Source organism: Schistocerca gregaria, chromosome 1 (genome assembly GCF_023897955.1).
Source record: "Schistocerca gregaria isolate iqSchGreg1 chromosome 1, iqSchGreg1.2, whole genome shotgun sequence".
In the NCBI taxonomy this organism is placed as follows: domain Eukaryota; kingdom Metazoa; phylum Arthropoda; class Insecta; order Orthoptera; family Acrididae; genus Schistocerca; species Schistocerca gregaria.
The window spans coordinates 499580634-499605434 of NC_064920.1; the positions used below are offsets into that span (position 1 = coordinate 499580634).

At 42.2% G+C, this 24801-nt stretch overlaps 1 protein-coding gene across 1 annotated transcript in view; it reads left to right on the forward strand.

Annotated features, from left to right (window-relative positions):
- The window catches only part of LOC126353995 (chorion peroxidase-like), a 222827-nt gene that overhangs the window by 192075 nt on the left and 5951 nt on the right, over positions 1–24801 (forward strand). Inside the window, exons 10-16 of the mRNA XM_050003304.1 lie at positions 3365–3492; positions 5932–6045; positions 7173–7305; positions 10329–10456; positions 11817–11926; positions 13066–13158; positions 18679–18848. Coding sequence (XP_049859261.1) covers positions 3365–3492; positions 5932–6045; positions 7173–7305; positions 10329–10456; positions 11817–11926; positions 13066–13158; positions 18679–18848 — 876 coding nt within the window. The remainder of the gene's footprint in view (positions 1–3364; positions 3493–5931; positions 6046–7172; positions 7306–10328; positions 10457–11816; positions 11927–13065; positions 13159–18678; positions 18849–24801) is intronic.

The following is a 24801-nucleotide window of genomic DNA, read 5'->3' on the forward strand; positions in this document are numbered from 1 at the left end:
AATGGTTGTTCGAGTGCAGGTTGTAGACACGTGGTTGACGACATATGGAAGTCTGGATCTGGCCATGATACGTGCTCGGGTAGCCTAATGGTAAGGCGACCGCTCGTGACAGACGGAAAATCCGGCTTCGAGTAGCGGTCAGCCACAAATTTTCATTTCGCCATTCAGTTACACAGCTGATGGTTGTCCATATTTGCAATAGCGAATATATTATACAAAACAATTTTCTATTATTCATAAACAAATTTTGCATTTATCACTAACAACAGGATACTTTTGTCTTTGGTCATGCTGAAGAATTTGATAGTAAGTATAAAATAAATTGTTTTGGCTACGTAAGAACGCACAAGTTAAACGCCCAGCTATTTTTTTTTATTTATGAAATGCGCTTTTTTCTGTAAGGATAGAAAATATGCAATGGACTATAGTTGAGTGATTTGCGATTCTAATTATGTGCCAACCAAACAAACAAACAAACAAAAATACGAATTTTCTCTCTTACGCATTCCCTTACGTTTTTTTTTTGTTCCATTTATACAACTTCTGCCGGTAGTTCTATCATTTGCTACGTAATTTATGTAGTGTACTAGAACTACCGAATCGTAGTTTTGGCAGAGTGCGGCTCTAGTTATAGCACATACATTGCGACTCTTCCGCAGTCGCTTTATCTGTGTACGACAGTTTGACTGCATAGAACTTTGTGGGCGTATGACCTTGACAGTTTAACAGAGTGAGAAAGATGACGGACATTGTCATTAGCACAAATGACTATTTGTAGTACAGGCATTTGATTTATTTACGATTCGGAGCTCAAATATAATAATTATGAAACATCCATTATAGCAGATAGTCAAGATATATGATATGTCATTGTTCTAAACCATTTAAAACAAATAAGTTTACAAGTGTCGATAAGTAAAATGAACTTCAGAGTTACAGCATAATGTTCCCGTACCACCGCCTCTGAAATAAGCTCGTTGATTTTATTTTTATTTGTGCTTTATTCTACGTGATACTAGCTTGTCTCTGTAAAAGTTTGTTTACAATCACTTCCGTCGGGAGGCTGATTTTGCCTGCAGAGATGGAGGGATCCCAGAGCACTTCTTTCTACATTGTACCGTTGGTTTCAGGGGAGACGACCAGAAGCCTCACACGACTACATAACACAATCACTTAGAGAGCAAACGTTGTGGACCGATCTCAACTACTCTGCAGACAGAATATCTAGAGTGCTGCGTAAAGAGTACTCGTAGCAATGAAAATACAGGCGACAACGAACACAGGCGACGAATAATTCCACAGACAACACTAGAGCACACGACAATAGCAGTGATAGCAGACCACACGATAGCGGCGTAGGGGATGACAGATAAACATAGAGTGAGGACTTAATGTTTAATCCCAGGAGTGTTCATTAGACAGTAACATTATATTTTAAGAGAAATCGAAGTTTCTGACAATAACAATATACAGAAAAACGGAAAAGAATGTTGCGGGTCTGATACATGACGACCAGTGTGACCGTAGGAAAGATAAAGCCATCAGCTAGACAGTCCTGCCATTGCGCTTGATAATGGAAGAAAAATCAAGACACGTTCATAGGATCTGACAAGCTGGCAAAATCATTCGTCAACGTAAAATGGTGCAAGATAGTCAAAATACCGAGGAAAATAGAAATAAGCTGTAGGGAAAGAAGGGTAATTCGAGAACTAAGAGGAAACAGGAAGATTAGATGCCAAGAACGAAGTGCTTTGGTTAGAAAGAGTGTAAGACGAGCTCATAGTGTTTCGCTTTAGTATTCAATCTGTATATTGATGAAACGATGATGGAAATAGAAGAAAGATTTAAGAGTGGGATTAAAATTCTCGGTGAAAGGCTATCAACGATAAGATTTGCTGATGACATTGCTGACCTCCGTGAAGGCGAAGAACTACAGGATTTGTTGAATGATATGAACAGTCTAATGAGTACAGAACGTGGATGGAGAGTAAAACTAGGAAAGACGAAACTAATGAGAAGTAGTAGAAATGAGAACAGCAATAAACGTAAAATGAAGCACCAAGTAGATGAAGTTAAGGAATTCTCCTACCTAGACAGCAAAATAACCCATGACGGATGGAGCAAGGAGGACATAAAAAGTAGACTAGCACAGACAAAACGGGAATTCCTGACCAAGACAGATGTACTAGTATCAAACGAAGGTCGTAATTTGAGAGACTGTACGTTGGAGCACTGCATGGTATGGAACTGAATCATGGATTGTGGGAAAACCGGAAGAGGAGAGAATCGAAGCATTTGAGATGTGGTGCTACAGAAGAACGTTAAGAATTATATGGACTAACAGGGTATGCAGCGAGGAGGTACTCTGCACTATAGGCGAGGAAGGGAATACGTGGGAAATGGAAATGAGCGTTTAGCGTCATTGGCCGGGAGGTCCCTTACGAGGCAGGTCCGGTCACCTTGGTGTAAGTCTTATTACATTCGACGCCACGTTGGGCGACCTGCGCGCCGTATGGGGATGAAATGATGGTGAAGACAACACAACACCCAGTCCCTGAGCGGAGAAAATCCCCGACCCTGGCGGGAATGACCCGGGCCTGTAGGACGGCAATCCTTCACGCTGACCACTCAGCTATCGGGGCGAACCATACATGGGAAGACCACTGACAATAAGAAGGGACAGGAGAACAGAACATGTATTAAGACTTTAGAAAATTACTCCTGGTATCAGAGGGAGTTGCAGAGAGTAGAAACTGTAGAGGAATACAGAGGATTGAACACATCCAAGAAATAACCAATTATAAAACGACTGTATACGATTTCTTCTTCTGATAGCGATTGCTGGCGTACAGCTGTTGCAGTCCATCAAGTATTGCGGTCACTGTGGCCTGTGTCTTCACAACTTGTAACTTACAAGTACTGCTTAAGATAACGTACAGTGACACCATCTGAGAGCGTCAGGTTTAGACTACCTCTGATGTTTTCGCACTCGTAGAGGAGTAGCAGTAGATCGTGTGATCGTTATCCAGGAAGAAGAGGATCGATGTCTTTCTGACGTACTCCGTCCTAGACAGTATCAGTGTTGGCTTTCTGTAACATTCTCTCTGTCTTCCTATTTTCCTGTGTTCTTAATATATAAATTGTTAATTTTAAGCACTATGGTTTCCTAAGTAGTTTTAAGTTGACAAGTATTTAAAGATACAACGTTGTTACTGATTACCAAAATAATAAGAAATCAAATAACCTTATGTACTTAGACTGCGCAAACATAACTGTCTTAGTCACAAGCTGGTAAGTGATTTGTAAATGGTAGGAAACAAAATAGAGCAATTTGCACTTGCTCACGGCCCTCCCTGTGTTGCAGGTGAGATTCGAGTGAACGAGCAGCTGGTGCTGACGTGTATGCACACGCTGATGGCGCGGGAGCACAACCGCGTCGCCAACGGACTCGCCCAGGTCAACCCCCACTGGGACGACGAGACGCTCTTCCAGGTGAGCAGCGGCGCGACTCACTCACTGACCGGAAGACGTTGTCCCAAGTCAGTGCAGCAGAGAAGTTATCGTTTCAATGTTTCGTCAAAAAATTAAATAAGAGATACAGCAGGAAGTACAGAACCAAGGACATAGAACTGTAGTGCAACGTCAGTATCCCCATAAAAGGAGTCCCATAATCAGCATCAGCTGTAAGGAAGATATTTACGGCCAGTGGCAGGTAAACACTGAGAATGTGACCAAGTTATGCTCTTGAACAAGCTTTCGTGGCCGAGATCGCTAGCGAACGCCTGTGCTCGAAGGTGGCCGGTTAGAATCCTCATGGTGAAAAGAATTTTCGCCGACAGTATTTGGCCAGCTAGGGAAGAGACTTTGCATAAATATCCTAGATTAAACTCCGGACCCCATCCTTAGTGTCTCACGAAATGAGGTCCCGCGGTGCTTTTGATGGTGATCCGACTGTCATATGGACACGTTAAGTCCGGCGGCCCCTTGGTGTTATTCCTAAGGAGTAGGCTATGTGTCGGCATTGTAGTTTTCCCTTTCCATTTCGTCGTCGTCATACAACATACACAACACCACACTAAACATATATTTATTATTGTCACATGCAATAATCACACTTAAGGCACAACTCTCACATAACGCATGGAAAGAAGCTGTTCTGTGCAGAGGAATGAAACTCTGTTTAGATTAGGTGACTGGACCAACCCTACGGGGTCTTTCAGACAATAATGCCACACAACTCTTACCCTCCATGTAAATGTCTGAGTAAAAGTTTCAGAAACAATAGTTGAAACCTTCATGCCATGACCATTAGCGCTTCGTCTGAACGACGTCATAGTCAACCAAGCATTCTACTCGGCAAAAAAAAAAAAGTTGAAAATTTGTTTACATCTATTTATGCTTCGCGGAGCAGCTGTATCTCCATCTCCACTTCTTCAGAGAACTAACACATTCAACGAAATTGTCCAGCCAGGGATGTACCACGCGACAAAGAAATACGTCTATTAACTGTCAACTACAACATATCATTCTCGCATACTGAATGATGTGATATCTCCGATGTTCAAACTTCAATATGAAAACTTTCGCTACAAACAATACATACCGTATCAACAAAGGCGCTTCTCTACTTCTACCCTAGAGCTACTAGATATCGTTCAACACATGCCGCTATACACAGACGGGTCGAAGTCGGGGGAAGAAACGGGGTTTGCATATTTCTGTCGTGTTATGGAAATAGAAACTATTACAAGCTTCCTCATGCAGCAAGCTGCTTTATGACTGAGGTTCTAGCAATAAGAAACACATAGATACACATTGCCAAATATTCTGATAACAACGGATGTGTGGAACGCCCTATAAAAACGAGAGCATCAATCCTGGAACTCGAAAACGAACTGTTACCTCTCCGACTTTCAGGAACTAATCTATCAGTGTAGCAAACAATATAAAAGAGTGCACTTTTTCTGGATCAAAGGACATTCCGGAAACTGCTGACCAGTTAGCAAAGAGCGGGATAGCACAATACCTTTCTTTGTGTGTCTACCTTATTCAGACTTCGTAACTATTGTAACTAAAAGGGCACTTACTGAACGGTACCGAGCGTGGGAAACCCCTCAGATGACGAAAGGAAAAAACTTTGCATGGACTGAACAATGCATTATTGTACGTTTATGGTGAAAAGAAGTGTTGAAGCCCCCACGATTCATTAATTTATCAATTAAATTCCTTGGAGGAATCTATGAGGAGTTTCCTGACATACTATCTAGCCAATCAACGGTCGTTGCACAAAGCAACACAGGATGAGTCAGTGTAATGACATTTTAGAAGAATAGGTTTCAAATTCCCGCTCTCTTCCCTGACTTAGTTTGTCTGTTGGTTTTCTGTCAGTCACTGTTTCTGAATGGTTAGCGTGTCGTACTATCAGGCGAATGTCCCGGTTTCTGTTCAGAGCACTGTCAACAGTTTTTCCTTGGAGGAAGGATGGGAACGGGGAGCTCGTAGCATTGTGGTAACGTTCAAAGAGCTGCTTGAATAGAGGCTCCACTTTGGAAAAGTCGAGTCGATATCACGGGCGAGAGGGCAGTGCGAAAACCACATAGTGACATCCAGTGACGCCATAGGCAGATAGCAGGCGCTGTAGTCAGACACCATCTGATGTAACCGTGGAGTTTAGTTAATTAGTTAGCAGTTTCTCTAATCCAAAACAATACTGGAATGCTTCCTGCAGCGTGCTGTGTTCGAATCCCTTTCCTATTTTTGTTCAACACATTTGCTTTTTCCCATAAAAATAATGTTTATGACTTTATTTCGCTATGAATGAATTGTATACTGGGACAGACTTGTACTACCTAGAAGGCAGAATGCGTATGAAAAAGCAGGAAGAGCAATGTTGAAATCAAGCAATTTCAGTTTTACTTTTCCTCTCTTCAGGAAGCTCGCCGTATCGTCATAGCCGAGATCCAGCACATCACCTACAACGAATTCCTGCCCATCATCCTCGGCAAGGAAGTCATGGAGAAGTTCGGCCTGCTGACACAGAAGGAGGTTAGTTTTTGTGTAGTCTTTATTGTATCTTTGATTAGCAGATTATTTATGTCTTATTTCCCATTGAACAACAAGTGATGACATATAAATCTATCTACATCTTCGAGCGCTTATCAGTGCTTTAAAAACCTAATAGACTAGTATTACTTTTAGGATTACTTTAGAGCTTAAATCTTTCGTTGAGTTTCGTAGATGAAGTTCGTTGTAGACTGGAGTAGTGTACTATAGCTTTATTTATTTCTGTTTCTAAACTTATGCCTAATTCACTTTTTAGGAGCTTACGAATCAATGAACAACGTGCACTTAATTCTCACACAATTTTAAGGTTTAGAAGTATTGTGACGAGATAACATGTGGTACATGTAACTAGTTGACAGATCAATTGGCACGTTTTGAGAAATGATGGCTGCCTGAGTGTCACATGCGATTCCTTGTTGCGTGATATGAGTAGGAGTGCACGGATTTTCTCTTACATCTCATGATAATCTTATAATGTTAGACGGAATCTTTGTGTGTGTGTGTGTGTGTGTGTGTGTGTGTGTGTGTGAGCGCGCGCGCGTGATGGAACGACAGGGAGCCTGCATAACTTTATGGATGACGATCTTTCATACTATCAGCTGAAAATTTACAAGCATTTTCCCTCATTTGCTACCGGAGAGTTGTTTATTGTTTGGATCGGGGTAACTTTTACTCGTGTATTGCCAAAGATGTTTTTATTTTCATTTTCTGATAATTGCATTAGGCTTCGTCAGTGGTCTACAAAGAAATAATAGTTAATTGATTGCTAAATTATATTTTGTTTTCATATTTGTAGCGTTTCATGGTAGCACATGGTAGCACGCCCTGGCATGTTTTTCCGACTATTTCTGGCACCCTGTGTATATACAACTTCAGTAGAGTACGCTAACCGTCACATGATCCGCCAGTCCTCTTCTTTCCAATATCCTACTCCACCTCTACAGTGACCAGGACCCCTTAGATAAAAGCTGTTCTAATCTACGAGATGAACAGCATTTCGAAGATTAACTGAGCCATTAAAAAACACGAATAATATGAGTAACACCGACGTATACATTAAACGTTGACTTACGGCTCAACAGCATTGAAGAAGTACTCTTGTGTTGCAGGGCTACTGGGACGGCTACGACCCGAACGTGAACCCAGGCGTGATCGACGCGTTCGCCGGCGCCGCCTTCCGGTTCGCGCACTCGCTGCTGCCCACCGCCGTAGAGCGCTGGAGCAAGGCCCACAGGTTCATCGGTAACCACGCTCACATTCTGCGCCCGCCTCACAGCGCACTGTATAGCCACCATCACTTACCCACACCATCACCTGCATCAGGGGGCCGTACTTTTTAATAATTGCATGCGCAAAGAGAACGATTCAGCTTAGAAAAACATTTAACATCATTAGTTGGTACCCGATTTTTTGTCTCTCAGGCTTACTATATAGCATTGATGTTTTCTGCCTCTATTTTCAAGTATTTTGACATAGTTATGCAGTCCGTGACGGAATAGTACCGATACTTTCCCGAGGTCTGTAGAGAGTCTCTAGAACAAAGAACAGAAACCCAAGTCAGGAAATGTCATACCATAACGCTACAGAACGACGATGGTACAGTGACCAGCTACCGACAGCTGACCTGAGCCTCTACTCTGAGCACCGCAAGTAGAACTTCATGCAATCTTAGATCGTGAGATGGCGTGTCCACGCGTGTCATAACAGCATGAGAGCGTAGCGACTTTCATTTTCTGCTGAACATGTGACCTAGCGGTAGACATTACCCGTATAATTTCGACACTCTACCCAACATCCATGAATAATGTTCCCGGACATGGATTCATACCCTCAATTTGTTCCTTAAGGCACGCTCTACAAACCCTCTAAGTTTGCCGGTATCGTTCTGTTAAGCGCTGTATATACATGAACTGCCATAAGATTGAAACAATATACGAAAACTTTCCATACGCGTGAAATCGAGTCAACAGTTCTTTGAGTCCAACGAAGGCACGACAACAAATTAAGGTCTGAAACTTCCTGGCAGATTAAAACGGTGTGCCGGACCGAGACTCGAACTCGGGACCTTTGCCTTTCGTGAACAAGTGCTCTACCAACTGAGCTACGCAAGCACGACTCACGTCCCGTCCTCACAGCTTTAATTCCGCCAGTACCTCGTCTGTGAGAACGGGGCGTGAGTCGTGCTTGGGTAGCTCAGATGGTAGAGCACTTGCCCGCGAAAGGCAAAGGTCCCGAGTTCGAGTCTCGGTCCAGCACACCGTTTTAATCTGCAAGGAAGTTTCATGTCAGCGCACACTCCGCTGTAGAGTGAAAATTTCATTCAACAAATTAAGGTCTCCTGCAGTAGTCCACTTTGCCTTGACTGGTGGAAAAGTCCACCGGTGTACACGACAATCTTACTGCATAATCAGTCATCAACATTTACGACGAAAATTTAAGTTACCGTAAGCAAGAATGTCGAGATACCACTTTTAACATTTTCAAGAGTGGCCGCGAAATTCTACGTTCTTAAGTTTGATGAAGCTTGACAGTCGCGCCTTATAATGATTATTTCACGTACGTAAAACTAACACTCATCAACAACTATATCACCTGCTTGGTGAATCACACACAAGAACAGTGGAATACTAGTATCTACTCAAATCCAATACCAATTACGTGTAATTGTTAAAAAGCTTTAATAATTTCATTGAAGTAAAATCTTGGAATCTTTCTTAATTTTCTGTTTTCCGGAAATCTTTTATTACATATGGCCTTCAAAGAGAAGGTTACGCGCTAAGACCGTTGCGGAGCAGGACTAGCACATTGTCAGAACAGCGGACATGTTCCATGCTTCTTGCAGACATAGTTCTACAGCGGTGATTGTAACAACTACGTCACAGCATGAGAGTGAAACGCCACGGCAACTGAAAACGTAGTGTAAAGTTCAAGTACGTGGGACAATACGACTCTTGTGGGCAAAACTTCTAAATTACACACTGATTCACCGTGAAATTCTGACAGTCAATGGTCCAAATTTAACGTCGGGTGCAGCCGTAGTGAAATGTTTCCAGTAAGTTGACGGAGGTTACACAGCTGCAGAGTTACTGATCAATAAGTCCAGATCTTGAACCTGCGATACCCAGATTCTTGATGAGCAGCAAGAGCGAAGAAAGAGATTGTCCATCGATGAGGACGTTCAAGAAATAGGTCTCGAATGTATCCGGGACAAAGAAGCGGATTTCTATCGTCGACGAACTGAACGATGTGTGGAATGTTCTGACTGTTGTTTACAGAGACTTGACGACTACGTTCGAAAATCGTGTCGTATCTATGTCACTCTGAAATATTGTGCAATACTTAATAAATTTACTTCGCCTGCCATAATAATGCGTAATTTACTTTTTGAAATCCTCTTGTATAACGCTCTGCTACGTGTAAGATCAAAGACTGTGCAATGTGCAGATAATTTTTTCTGCGTTTTTACCTCTTCAGGAGAGAGAAACTTGGTAGAATCAACTTATTTTGAAAATATCGAGGAAAAGCATCCTAATCGGATGAACAATTGGCAGCCTGTCTAGGACGAAGGAGAGAACTTAATGATTATGACAGATGCTGAAGCGGTAGTTTGTAGCTCAAAAATGCACCGCGATCAGTCGCACCACACTTATAGACATCGTTAGAAAGAAAATGGCTGTCGTTTTCAAAACTATGTCGAATGAATCACTAAAAAACAAAGAAAAGAATGCAGGTTGTTTGTCACCGTTTGCTTGACATGCATCACTTTGACTATGATCCTTGTCCCTGATCCTGGTGCACATTGGGACTACCCCTGTAACGTCTCGAAGTAAACGAAAAGTAGAAATCAGAAAATGGGGAATCTCCATTACCGCAGAAAAGAAATATGTAACCTCAACAGTTGATAATGAATACAGTAGTAACTTTTGTTGTTGAAATTATACGACATACTCATATTTTATTTTGTTGTCCAAATGTTGTATTGCAATACACGTTGCAGTTTAGTAAAGGTTTCACAATTGCATAGGCATGACGCCTGACCACTGTAATGGGTTACATATGATCTATTTAATCGTCCCGAACACAGATGCATCATACGAAATGATTTCATTATCAGAAATAAAGAAGCCTGCAAAATTTTTGTGATTCCGATAAATAAATTCGTGCTGTCTCGTCCTATGTTAAACTCATTTTAGCACATTTCTAGTGTCTGCGGCTTGCATTTCCGATTCTTTATCGCTGTAACTAACCCTAACCCATGTTTCTAGCATCCAAGCGGCTGTCTGAACTGATCCGCAAGCCGTACGACCTGTACCGAGCCGGTGTGATTGACGAGTACTTCATGGGCCTCATGAACCAGGTGGCCCAGGCCGTCGACGACTCCGTCACTCAGGAGGTAAGACAATACGCAGCCGCGTGTATAAATAACATATACTGAAGTAGCTGCCCCGTAAGCGCAGTGAGTTTATGGCAAAACAGTAATAGCACAAGGTGCAAGGGGATACCCATCAATTAGAAAGTAACACAAAGGCAAGAGTACAGGGTGTTTCACATACGGCTCAAACGCCGCTTGCGCCATTTCGCTGGAACCACTATCTCCCTTGAGAGGCTCTGATCACGGTATACGCTTCTAGTTGTTCCCCTGACTTTAGTTCATGGCATATCTGTATTAAAGAGACCACCTCTGATGTAGTGGTTAGCGTTATTAGCAAGTGACTCCCAGATTCCGGGTTCGATGACCCAGTAATCACCTGAATATTTTCTGTGGGGGAAACGTCTGCGATGGGGTGGACACAGCATAGTGTAACGGAATGGTGGAATGGTTCATTAAATAAGCATTGATACTGACAAGCAAGCAGCCGAAGTCGCGTCAAGTCGAAAAGCTTGCAACAGACTGGGAGCCATATGCTATTTATTTTTTATTGGTTACAGATAAACTAGACGAGTTAGAGAATTCCTACCACCAAAATTAGTTCATAATACTGCCGTAGACGCAATAACGGTGGGCGGTTTTTCATTGTCCAGCATGAAATAAATGGGGCGTCTTTTTATTAGTTGGTGGTACTCTGAAAAAAGGTGCAGTATATTGTTCACAGAATTACAAGAAGTCACGGTTTTATGTAGAAACGTCGGGCCAATAGTACGTTGATTGCATCCCTGACTCTAGTTTTCAATTCATACAAGATACGGCAGGTAATTGAGAAAGATTTACAGAACTCCAACTTTGATCGATCTGTGAGTTCATATATCCTAATGAATGCCAAAAGAGCTTTCCAGGATAAACTCTCCATCACGATTAGACTTGTATAGCCAGCTGCAGTACTAACTTTTAGCAGCAGTATCTGAATTAAATAATTTAGGGTACTTACATTAGTATCTCAATTGGTCAATCGAAGTACTACCGCCATATCATAAGGTTTCATTTTGAATTTCTGCACAGATGTGTGACCAGATGCCTTGACAGCCCAAAACTGAGAGGGTAAATGGTGGAAATATTTTCGCGGTCTCCTTCCCAAGGCTGCTGCTATCTCACCTACTACTACTAAAACCGAGAACCACCTTCTACAAAGTCCGATGAATGGGTCGGAGGGTAGGGACGAATGGAGCCTGAGTATTCTGGCACATCGGTTGGCCTTATGTTAAACACTCGGGGTATTCCTGAGGACAGTAAGACTGGACTTACCTCAGGAGAACTTCTCTCCTGTATTAGGCTATAGCTATGTGCATAGAATAATCGTAACTGTTATTCCACGCAGGTGACCAACCACCTCTTCAAGAAGCCCGGCCAGAGGTTCGGGCTCGACCTGGCGTCTTTCAACATGCAGCGCGGTCGTGACTTCGGTCTGCCGGGTTATATGGAATTCAGGTCAGTAAACAAAACACCAGTCTATTATACGTACCCTTGCGAGAGCAATGTAACACATTTTGGTGTGGTGAATTACACTGGATGCTTCCAAATACTCGCTATTGACCAGACGGTTGACGACTAGTTATGTTCACAAAATTTTACAAGAATACAAATGAACGTATGGTTGTTTCAAGCTTTTTCCGAAGTACAGAGAAATGGCTCGACAACCCAAAAAATTTACTAACCACCAACTGTGTGGCAGAGTGTCTGAAGCTCCTAATATTGCAACGCCTACTGGGTATTTGATAAGCAGCACTCCTTACTGATGAACGAAAAAAAACTGTTCAAAGATGCAGTCTGCAGCAAAGCCGCCGAAACTCATCTCTAAAGCAGGATGGCTCTGAAGTGTTGACTGCTGAAAAATCATCGACTTATTGTTTATTTTGTTTTGTTGTTATTACCCTTCAGAAAGATGTACGTCTACAAGTGGGAGTCATCAATCCTCCTTGCGTTTTTACATGAGTTCAGTTCTGTCCAAAATATTTTCGGAATCAACTTATGCTCTTCTAAGGACAAGAGATACTCATGCTGGCAGATAATGTATTGATGTTTCTGAGACTGGAGCAAACCAGCTCTTATACATTCATGTATGTCATCTGTATGAAAGCCAGAATTTTTAATGGTTTACCCAGAAAAATATTTTAGTTGAACTTATACCTATTTCACTATTGACTGTTAATATTTTGTTATTATTTCTGCTAGGACACAATTATGATTACTTAAAGCTTATCGGTATCAATCAGACCTCGCTGCACTTTGGTATTTTATTTTTCTAGAAGTTGTAGTTGGAGACACTAATTAATTCAGTGTGCATTTCAGATTAGTGTCCATTTAGAGAAAAACGAAAGTAATACCTGTATGCACTCTCTTACAGAAGCACAAAAAATAACTTGCGTCAGGAGTTCTGACTTAAATGGAACGAAGGAAAACGATTATACCGCCTCTCTTGTCTGTATTTTGTCATGATTTCCGTGGTCTGTTATTTTGTGAATCTATTTAGAACCGAGCGCAATAGCTTAAAAATTGTATGAATAGACCTTGAATAAATCACTCTTTATAGGTAACCACTATATAACATGCCTTTTTGTACTGTACAGGAAATTCTGCGGGCTGCCTGGCGCTGAGACGTTCGAGGAACTGTTTGGCACCATGTCCAACGAAACTATCAGGAAATACGCCGCGATTTACGAGTAAGATTCTATCTACTTTTCATTTCCACTCTTATTAGCTTAACCATGGATTCTGTTTTGTTCTGGTGCAGAATTCTTCCTACCTTTTGAAGTACCGCATCTATTCATATTTTTACCGTTAGGAAATACCGGATGATCAAAAAGTCAGTGTAAATTTGAAAACTGAATAGATCACGGAATAATGTAGATACAGAGGTACAAATTGACACATATGCTTGGAATGACATTGGGTTTCATTAGAACCAAAAAAAAAAAAATACAAAAGTTGAAAAAAATGTCCGACGGATGGCGCTTCATCTGATCAGAAAAGCAATAATTAGCATAACAAAGTAAGACAAAGCAAAGATGATGTTCTTTACAGACAATGCTCAATATGTCCACCATCATTCCTCAACAATAGCTGCAGTCGAGAAATAATCTTGTGAACAGCACTGTAAAGCATGTCCGGAGTTATGGCGAGGCATTGGCGTCGGATGTTGTCTTTCAGCATCCCTAGAGACGTCGGTAGATCACGATACACTTGCGACTTCAGATAACCCCAAAAGCCAATAATCGCACGGACTGAGGTCTGGGGACCTGGGAGGCCAAGCATGACGAAAGTGGCGGCTGAGCACACGATCATCACCAAACGACTCGCATCTGTCGGACATTTTGTGAACTTTTTTTTGTTCTAATAAAACACCATGTCATTCCAAGCATGTGTGTCAATTTTTACCTCTATATCTACATTATTCCGTGGTTTATTAAGTTTTCAAATTTATACTGACTTTTTGATCACCCGGTATAACTTACTCCCTAGTAGAACACATACGTTACGACAGTTAACAACTTTCATATTTTATTTTCTAGAATTTACCAAATGCTATATAAATATATTGCATCACTGAACGGATAAAGATAAGAAAATCTCTAAAACTGAAGTTATAATTGCAACCACATTGTATTAAAGTTCTGTGCAAGAATCAGAGAAATCTCGAGTTTCTTCGCAATTTAGAGCTAGTGGTCTACTTTGTACTCCTACTGATCCGTTAGCTAAAAAAAGCCCAATAATTCCGTGGAGCGCGGAAGAATTGTAATCTCCGAGCAACATTAAGAATTATCAGCCTACTTCTAAGTCCTGCGGTTCTGCCGACGTGGTGGTCAACGCTTTGGTGGAACGCGCTAAAAACTGAATATTCATATTTCTTTGTAATGTGTAAAGAAATCAGTGCAATACACTGATGGTCAGTACACGCATCGGGACTGTTAATTTTGTAAGTCGTTCCTGGACAGTGTGCTTTTCATAGGCAATGCGCTATTACTTTAATGTACTACATCGGTCTGCAGCATTGTGTGTCCATGCGTCCTGATCCATCCCAGTATCTTCTATTATCTGTTTTAACTGCATTCCAGTCTTCCTTAAGTCTACTTCCTTTTCGTCTCTCTAGAGGTCTCCACTTTCAGAAATATTCTGTTTTCATCCATGCGCCTCATGTGGCACCCCGTGTGCGCTGTTTCCTTTCTATCCACTGTACCAATGATGAACCTATTTTTATCGTTCCATTGATGTCATTATTCTTTACCCTGTCCATTATTGTTGATTTGCACAACCTTCTCCACTAATTCATTTCCGCAGCATGAAACCTTTCTTTCAGTTCCTTCGGCAGTGTTCACACTACTGGTCCGTGGCCCACTGCTTTCAGCTAAACTCTTGTACAGTCGTTTATTTGTCACCTTTGAAGTATTGTCATTTCACAATATAGGCCGTAGATACTCATTTATGACCTTCGCTTTCCTTATTTCGTTTTGTGCATATTGCTAATTCCTTCCATTTGCTGTCAATGTGGCACGCACTCCACTAGACGTAGAAACTTTTTCTTTGTACTTAACAGATACATTTGTTCAAATAATGAAATATGAAACTAAACACATAGTTACATTGTTTTATCATCATTCGGCTTTTATAACTAAAATACCTGGCCAGAATGGGATTCGAAGTTGGAGGTCTCCATAATTTAGCTATCTCGGCACGCTACATGGGCAAGTCAAACCTTAACGGTTCGCCACGTAGTAGAATATTCTTTATAGAGTGTTATATATCTTATCACCAAGTCCACTTCTGTAATACTAAAAACAGAAGGTTTATCCAGAATAACCTAACAACAAGTCAAAAGAAAAAATATAACAAAACAAAAATCTCAGTTTTTTTGTCATTAGTCTTATGATCTGTTTGATTCAGCCCGCCGCGAATTGCTCTCTTGTGTTAGTTCCTGTATCTCAGTGTAGCACATAACGCGTCTATTTTCCCTATCATTCCCTATAACACTGTTTTTTCTCTAAGCCTCCATATAGTACCATGAAAATTATTCTCCGATGTTTTAACAAATGTCCTGTAGTCCTGTCCCTTCTTCTAATGGGTTTCATACACACGTTCATTTCCTCACCGATTCTGCGGAATCCTTCTTATCTTACTAGTCCACTCAATCTTCAGCGTCCTTCTTTAACACCACATGGTCCATTACTACGGACAGTTCTCTTGCAGACAGGACTCATTTATGTATACTTAGCATTAGTACATTTTTGTGAGGCACTAGTTACAAGAAAACCTAGGTCTGAAAGTAAACTCAAAGTAACGTTTTTGCGTTAATAACTGCATTATATACAGCTGTACTTGCCACATTACTTTCAGTTATCGGTTACGGTTAGTTTCAGACCATCCACAGGTCACAGACTGTCTAAAATAGCGCGAAATCGGTAGTCGAAGGTAAAATAACAATTAAAGCTCTGTGCTAAATTATACAGCTCCTAACATTCATTAAATCTATCCAACACCAACTACATAAAATGTTTCTAAAATTTTTATTGCCAGTTAGTGACCATAGCTAGACAAAACTTTGATTCTAAAATATTGCTGAAGAGGTAATCGGCTGTCATTTGAATTATGAGTGATTTGTATATTCTTTTCTCCCTGAACCATACATCGGACGGAAAATGTGGCTAGTAATATTCCTTGTGATTGTCCAGGAATTCAGGTTACCTAAAGCAGTAGAAAGGGTTCGATACAGTATTGCATCTCTAAATGAACAAAATTCGAACCTGCGGAGTATCAGACCACCTGTGTGATCGGACTGAAGAGTTTCTAGCAAACAGAATATAGCGTGCCATTCTTAACGAAGTGAAATCGTCAGACGTAAAAGCAACTTCAGGCTTATGGCTAGAAAGTGTTACTGTTATAACACCATTACTGTCCACAAAATTTATAAACGACTTACTGAATAAAGGCCTAAGTTCAATGAGGCTTTTAACATGTGATGCTATTGTATAAAGCAATGTCGTAAGGATAGAAAATTGTAGCGAAAGAGAAGAAGACCTGCAGACTATTGACGTTTGGTGCAGGAATTGGCAGTTGACCCTCAGCATAAACGTATGTAACGTATTTTCCATAAATAACCACAAAGACGCATTACTGTGTGATCACACTATTGCAGAACAGTGAACGGAAGAAGTTACATCCTTAAAATATCTAAAAGTATGGGCACAGAGCGATTTAAAATGGAACAGTCACATAAAATTAATCGCATGTAAGACAGATGCCAAACTGAGGATTTTGCAATAACCAATAATAAATGTAGTATACACACAAATGAGGCAGCATACAAAACTCTAGTTCAAACAATAGTTACGATGGCATACTTTCTTAGTATCAACCAATTCATTACTTTCCCTTACAGCTATGTATAATGAGATGACATAAGTCATGGGATAACTCTTGATATCGTGTCGGATCTTCTTTTGTTCGGTGTAATGCAGCAGCTCAACGTGGTATGGACTAAGCAAGATGTTGGAAGTCGCCTGCAGAAATACCGAGCCACGCAGCTTCTATAGCCGTCTATGACTACGGAAGTGTTGCCGGTGCAGGATTTTGTCCACAAACTGACATCTCAATTATATCCAATAAATGTTCAATGCTATTCATGTCTGGCGGTCTGAGTGGCAAAATAATTCGTTCGGACTGCCCAGAATGTTCTTCAAACCAATGGTGAACAATTGTGGCCTGGTGACATTGGGCATTATCATCCACAAAAATTCCATCGTTGTTTGGGAACATGAAATCCATAAATGGCTGCAAATGATCTCCAAGTGGCCGAAAATAATCATTTTTAGTCAATGATTTGTTCAGTAGGACCAGAGGACCCATCCGTTCCATATAAAACAGCCAACACCATTATGAAACCACAACCAACTTGCATTGTTCCCTGTTGACAACCTGGGTCCGTAGCTTCGTGGGGTCTGCGCCACACTCGAACCCTACCATCGCTCTTACCAACTGATATAGGGAGTCATCTGACCAGACCACGGTGTTCCAGTCGTCTAGAGTCCCACCGATATGACCACGATCCCAGGAGAAGCACTGCAAGTGGTGTCGTGCAAAGACACTAGCATCGGTCGTCTGCTGCCATAGCCCATTAACGCCAAATTTCGCAGCACTGTTCTAACATATACGGTGGACGTACGTCTAACATTGATTAATGCAGCTATTTCACGCAGTGTTGAATGTCTGTTAGCACTGACAACTCCGCAAACGCCGCTGGTCCCGGTCATTAAGGGAGGGCTGTCGACCACTGGGTTGTCCGTGGTGAGAGGTAATGCCTGAAACTTGTTATTCTCGTCACGCACTTGAAACAGTCGATCTTGGAATATTGAATTCCCTAGCGAATTCCGTAATGGAATGTGCCGTGAGTCGAGCTCCATGAACATTCGGCGCTCAGAGTCTGTCAATTTCCGTCGTGCGTCCATAATCACGGTAGAAACTCTTTACATGGATCACTCCGTCTTCAGGCCACGAGTGGCCTACCGCGACCATCCGACCGCCGTGTCATCCTCAGAGGAGGATGCGGATAGGAGGGGCGTGGGGTCAGCACACTGCTCTCCTGGTCGTTATGATGGTATTCTTGACCGAAGCCGCTACTATTCGGTCGAGTAGCTCCTCAACTGGCATCACGAGGCTGAGTCCACCCCGAAAAATGGCAACAGTTCATGGCGGCAGGATGGTCACCCATCCAAGTGCCGGCCACGCCCAACAGCGCTTAACTTCGGTGATCTCACGGGAACCGGTGTATCCACTGAGGCAAGGCCGTTGCCCTTTTACATGAATCACCTGAGTACAAATGACAGCTCTTCCAATACACTGCCAGTTTATACGTTGTGTACGCGATGCTACCGCCATCTGTATATGTACATATCGCCATCCCATTACTTTTGTCAACTCAGTATATATGTCCCGAAAAGACCATTAAGGTAAAATTAGACGTATTCGAGTTTACGCGGGGGGTTACCAATAATCTTTGTTCCCGCGGGCCATTCACGACAGTCAGCCACAAGATACCCTCTGCCTTGCTGTGTCTAGATGTAGACGCTGGTGTAGAAGTGAGAAGTGAGAAGTGAGGACATTACTACTAACTACTCCTTACTCTTAAAAACACCTAACGCTCTCCTGTCGTGCCTGTGTCGTGTCTGAGAGTGGTACTTTTGCACCGGCAGACACCCGAGCGACGTGGACCTGTGGTCGGGCGGTCTGTCGGAGCAGCCACTGCCGGGCAGCATGGTGGGCCCCACGTTCGCCTGCATCATCGCCACGCAGTTCAGCTACTCCCGCCGAGGGGACCGCTTCTGGTACGAGCTGCCCAACCAGCCCTCCTCCTTCACCCCAGGTAAGCTGGCTCTGCTTTCGTACAAAAATACCCTTCTTCACTGTTGTCTCAAGAGAAATCGACTCTTTATATTTTTTATTTAAAATTTACATTCGTCCCTTGTGGGTAGGCTGGCCTAAGAGCGCACACGTTCCCGTCCTTCGGCCATTGATCTTTTTACTGATTAAAATGCGACATTTCATGAAGTTAAAATGCAGGTGATGATGTTTACAAAAAGAGAATTATGATGTGATGCACATTCAGAAGACAGTGATGATGATTACGTGTGGTTTCGTGGTAACTGATTGGGTATGGGAGGTACTGGGGGGGATGTTGGATAGAGAGGGTACAACAGTTTTGCTCTAAAAGCTATGTCCCGGGGCTGGTGGCAACAGCCTGGCAGTACATCTGAGGGCTGTAGTTAGGTATCTACAGCATCATCGTAGGGTTCTTTAGCTCGCCTTGCGTCTTATGAAGTTGAATGTCCCTCTCGCAGAAGATTACACTCGGTAGCGGTTCCGATTATGAAGTGATGTCCGAAACTGATCTGGGAAAATGTTGGTCTACCTTTCAATAAAGAGCACAAAAGTTTATTTTAATGGATGTCGGTCATTTATTTAATGCAGCAGTTCTTGCCAGTACACTGTTCAAAATACACATACCAAATATAGCGCAACATTCAACATAATTACCTACCTCATAAATATGAATTTGTGAATTACTGTATGAATCGTATTTTAAGATAATGTAATCAATATAAGCGATCCATAATAACGGTTTTGTCAGTTAATACACTTTCGCTTACGATATCAGTGGCGACCTGGGACCTTGCATACGCGATTGCCCACTTTGGCGGACGCCATCAGACTCTAATAATGAAAATGTTGTGTACATAGTTCGGCGTAGTCAGCGCGTACACAACTTTCCCACTAGAGCGCGTCCTGCTAAGCAAAACAGCGCAGGCGCAGCGCTCGTCCGTCTCTGCACTACGAGATGGCGCTGTCTTAGAGACAGACCAAACTCTCAGGACCTTTTCTCCTCGCGGATCACACTCGCGCAGTTATACCTGCACGCGCGAGGTATTATAACGAGTGTACAGACCTCCGATCAGTCAGTCTGCATTAGTCTGCATTTGTCTGTAGTCAAGTTTCAGTCTGCGCCTAATAAGATTACCATATTCCTGTACATATCCATGAAGATAAATGACTAGACACTTTGTAAAGTATCAGAGGTATGTGAGAATAAAATTAACGTACCAAGACCAAAGGAACTTCAGATTGTCAATTGTAAACAGCATCCAGAATCAAGTTATGTAATATCTATGCCTTTTTATTATTTTAACAAATATGTGTGAAAATTAATCAAGTTCTGTTTAAAGCTGGTCACCGTCAATTTGCTACTCTAAGCGTGCCAGTGGCATTTCTATCGTCTGACCTAACGGCAGAAGATAAACACGCCTACTTCGCTAGAGCGACAAGTCAAATAATCTGATGGTGTGTGTACCGAAGGTCTTACAGTACGCACACCACAGAAAATAATTCTTACAATTAATAAATCTTAACACCAGTTTTACATATTTGAGCGGTGACCACTCTTCAGCTCACTGCAGCTCAAGGCATTAACAACTGCTAGCAGCGACCCTACATTAGTGACAGCACTAGGCTGCCACCCAACTCCCTCGTCCGTGACGGTAGCGTTCCTGTCTCATGATACTGGACCAAGCAGCGTCGACAAGAAGCAACGCTACCAGGTGTGGAGCTGCTCCAAACAGCCAATGAGAATTGGGGACTCTGTCTTCATGTGAACTATCACGCCTTGGCTCACTGACGAGACGCCAAATCATCAAATTATGCTGCTACACAGTAGGGTATGTGACAGATTGCACAAAATTACGATTTCCTCTGTGCCAATTTGCTATAACGTTTCAGAGCGTTAGTGACGTCGTAAAGGAAGTGGTAGCTGGGATGCAGGTGTTAGGATAGGAGTGTGGTGCCAGCTGACTGAGGGCAGAGTGAATTGGAGCTTTCATTTGTGTTGGGGTGGCTACCGTGGATTATGGTTGGAAGGACGGGATGAGCTCACAGTGTGGGAGTGAACGGCGGTTGGGATTCGTTACGAAAGAATATGGAGTCCATAGAGATGGAGTTAAGGTGATAGAGGCACAGCAGTAGACCAGGGTTCTCCAGAATGGTAGAGACTATAGGTGCCGGGACTCAAGTTTGTGCTGAAAGGAGAAGTAGAAGTGTTCTACGTGTTGAAGGAGATGAGGAAATCTCACTAGCTGGTATAAGAGACCGGTGGAGAGGTGCAGACGAACACGGAAGGCGAGGGGGAGCGCGTGACTCTCTAGGTTTAGGAGAGACTTGAATCAATATTTGCTGTCACCCAATGGAAATATTTTATATTTTTTAAATGATAACTGATCCTGAAACAACATACGTGCTTATCTTTTTTCCCATTACTCCTTGCCATCATTCATGCTTTTTTAGTCTTTTAGATTTACCATCCCGTTGTTTCACATGACCAAACATTGTCACTTATGCCTGTTACAGGATAATTCTCACACTTGGTTGTGGTAAGTTTCCTTCTCAACGCTAGGTCTATTGAGTAAGTCTGAAGTGACTGACGTTGAATAAAAGAAGATTCGTATTTAGCGACTCGTTGATGAGAGGGTCATTGGAGACCTCTGTTGGTTGGGGAAGGATGGGGAGGGAAATGAACCGTGTCTTTTTCGAAAGAATCTGGCATTTGCCTTAAGCGATTTACGGAAACCAAAGAAAACCAACCTCTACATGGCCAGGGAATGATTTCGGCGACCGTCCTTCCGAATGCGAGTCCCGTTCGTTATCACTGAGCCATCTCGCTAGGTCTATGTCTCTCTTTTGATTTATTCATTATCAGAAGCTCAGAATTAGGCAGTTCAATTCTGAAAATATCAGTACTAACAGGATGTTACGAAACTATTCGTTCAAATTAGTAGACGAGAATGAGAACATCAAATCACACATGTTTTTATGAGGATGATATGGCCTCTGACGTTAGGGAACATTTTATTGGAGGTACTGACATAAGCTGTTGTGTGGGTGTCACTGACTTGGAATGTGTACTGACATTAAAAACTGCTCTGTGTAGAATGGTTGGCTCCGAGGTCAACTTGAAAACACACCGATTCATTCGCAAGCATCATCGCCTTGTGTCAAATATGGAAACTTTTGTGTAAGCATACCGAGTCAGTCACAATCATTATTACTTTGTGACAATAGTGAACATGGACTGGCTTACGTATGCTGCAATGGTTGACATGTATCCGGTTTACGGGTCTGTATAAGGAAATGGGCGAGCTGATGCGAGACAGCATTGACAGCTCTTTCCCAACCGACGGATTCCACGACACCAAACATTCGGACATCTGCATCAACAGATACTTGGAACAGGCACTTTCTATGCAAGTACGCATGATACAGATCTGAATCGAACAGTGCAAACCCCAGAAATGGAAGAAGACATTCTGCAACTTGTTAAACACACTCCATCCACAAATCCACGACTCATTTCACACATCCTTAGTGTCAGATACATCTTGTGTGGAATGTATTACATGACCAATAGCTTCATATTTTCCATCTTCAGCACTTGGAATCACTGGTACTTGGCAACGGGTGTAGTTCGCACAATGTTTTTTACAACAGACTGCCCCTCGCCCCTTACTCCCAGGCGAGGTCACGTGCAATGACGAGGCTTTGTTTACTCGTGAAGGCTGGTTCAATATCAGCAATTCGCTTGTTTGGGCACATGTGAATCCACTAAACACGCGATCTCGTGCTCATCGATGACGAATCGGTGTTAATATGTGGGTAAGCATTCTCGATGGCAGGTTGATTGGACTATACATTCTTCAATTCCGCCTCAACGGATCTCCATCGCATCGCATCTTCGTGGAACATGTGTTACCAAAACAGCTGGGGAATGTACCTCTGAATGTTGAACAAAGAATGTACTTCCAGCAAGATGGGGTGCCAACCCATTTCAGAATTGATGAGAGGAGTCATCTGAGAAGCACCTTAGGGAATCTATGGATCGTCGAAGATGGCCCCATGGTGTGGCCATCCAGGTTCCCTGATCCCATGTGTTGGATTTCTTCCTCTGGAGGCATATGAAGCGACTGGAATATGAAACCGTTGTGGAAACAGAAGAAGATCTCGTCACTAGAATTGCTGTCGCTGCTGATACCACTGCAGTCAAGCCACAGATCTTCAAACGGACAGTCAACGGTCCGACAATGTACTACGTGCATACAAGCAAGATCGTGTAAATGCCACTCCTGTAATCAGCATGCTAACCTAGTTTCAGCGTAAATTGCTCCTAGTATCAGAAATTGCTATTAAGGTCCGTATGTGCCATAGCTATATATGTTATTCTGAGGTTCTCTACCTCCTGCATTAACCTTAACGAATAGTTTCGGAACGTCCTGTACAGGAAGTACTCAAATATTATTCGAAGATACCACCATGATCTTACGTTCTGAGTGTAGAAGACGGTGAATCAATAAGAATACAAAAAAAAAAATTAGTTACCTGAGAAGCTATTTGATAACTGGGAATTCAACCTTTCTGTAGAAAGGATCGTAGATCCCGTCGACTACCAGATAATTAAGCACGGAACTCTAAAACTCGAACTGGCGAAAGAAACCGGTCGTGCCGTTTCAAAGGAACCACCACGGCAGCTGTCGTAATTTAGGGCTATCATGAAAAATTTGAATCGATGTATTTAAACCGGCGTTCTCACTGGTGTCTTGCCAGCGTTCCACCTAGCTCTCTGACTTATCTATAGACGTCACTTTACTTCAACACAAGGGGACTACTAGCACTACTATGGAGCTATTTGTCTTTGCGTCCCACACTGCGATGTTTTTGCCATTGAACTGTAACAAGCCACATAGAATTAGGTCAGCTCAGTGACGGCGGGCGAGTAATTTACTGATGAGGTGCTGTTGCCCTCCGCCGAAAAGTATTGCGCCCTAGTTTCAACACAAAGAAACTACACTTTCTAAAATTCTGTTTACAGAGAATTTTGTATTGTGGATATTCACAGATGTAAAACTATATCATAATGAAAAAGATCGCTTCAGGTGTATGATTAATATGTATTTAGGACCCAATTAGTTTCATGGTGTTAGAACCACATCTTCAGCGATACATTTATATATAAACAAGAACAAAACGTACAAAGATCCTGTCTCGGTTAAAAAGTACTTGAACTGTATACGAAACTACATAGGAATATATGAACTGACATATATTTCATAGCTTAGCTGAAGCGATAACCAGTGACAACCCAACATTCTGTGTCCAGTTGTCATAAAAATGTTCAACCGTCAGCTAAATATAAGAAATATGATTCCGATAAAGGAAACCTAGAATAAGGATAAAGTGGTAAACTAGATAGATGAAAAACTATAAAATAAATCGTTTGTGTAGCTGATGAAAATTTTCGTTGACCTGGTAAGGTAAAATAGATGTCTGAAACTAGAGTCTGCCTAATTGTACGATAAGTAACGAAGGTAAAGACTACATAAAATGCTTCTTACAAAATATACGAACATCGAGGTAAAAGAACGCCTGGCGGAAGAGAAAATCAAAAATATTATTCAGACTTACCAAAGGCGTAAGATCGTTGTGGTGACGTGAGGCACGCAGAGGAAGTCAAGACTAAAAATGAGCTGAACTGGGGACGGTGGTGATAAGGGAAACGGATGCATGTGCGTAAGAACATATTCATCGAGAGGGGACATAGAAACAGAATCATAAAATGTAGCAGAGCTTGAGAAGAAGAGAGAAGCCTGGGCTAACGACGAACTGTTCGAGGAAAACAATATGCACCGTCTCCAAGTGATGGAGAGTTTTTTACTGGTCTTGTTCCTGGTGACCAAGTAGTTGCTGCAACGCTACCGACTGTAACTGCTACCAAGGCAGAT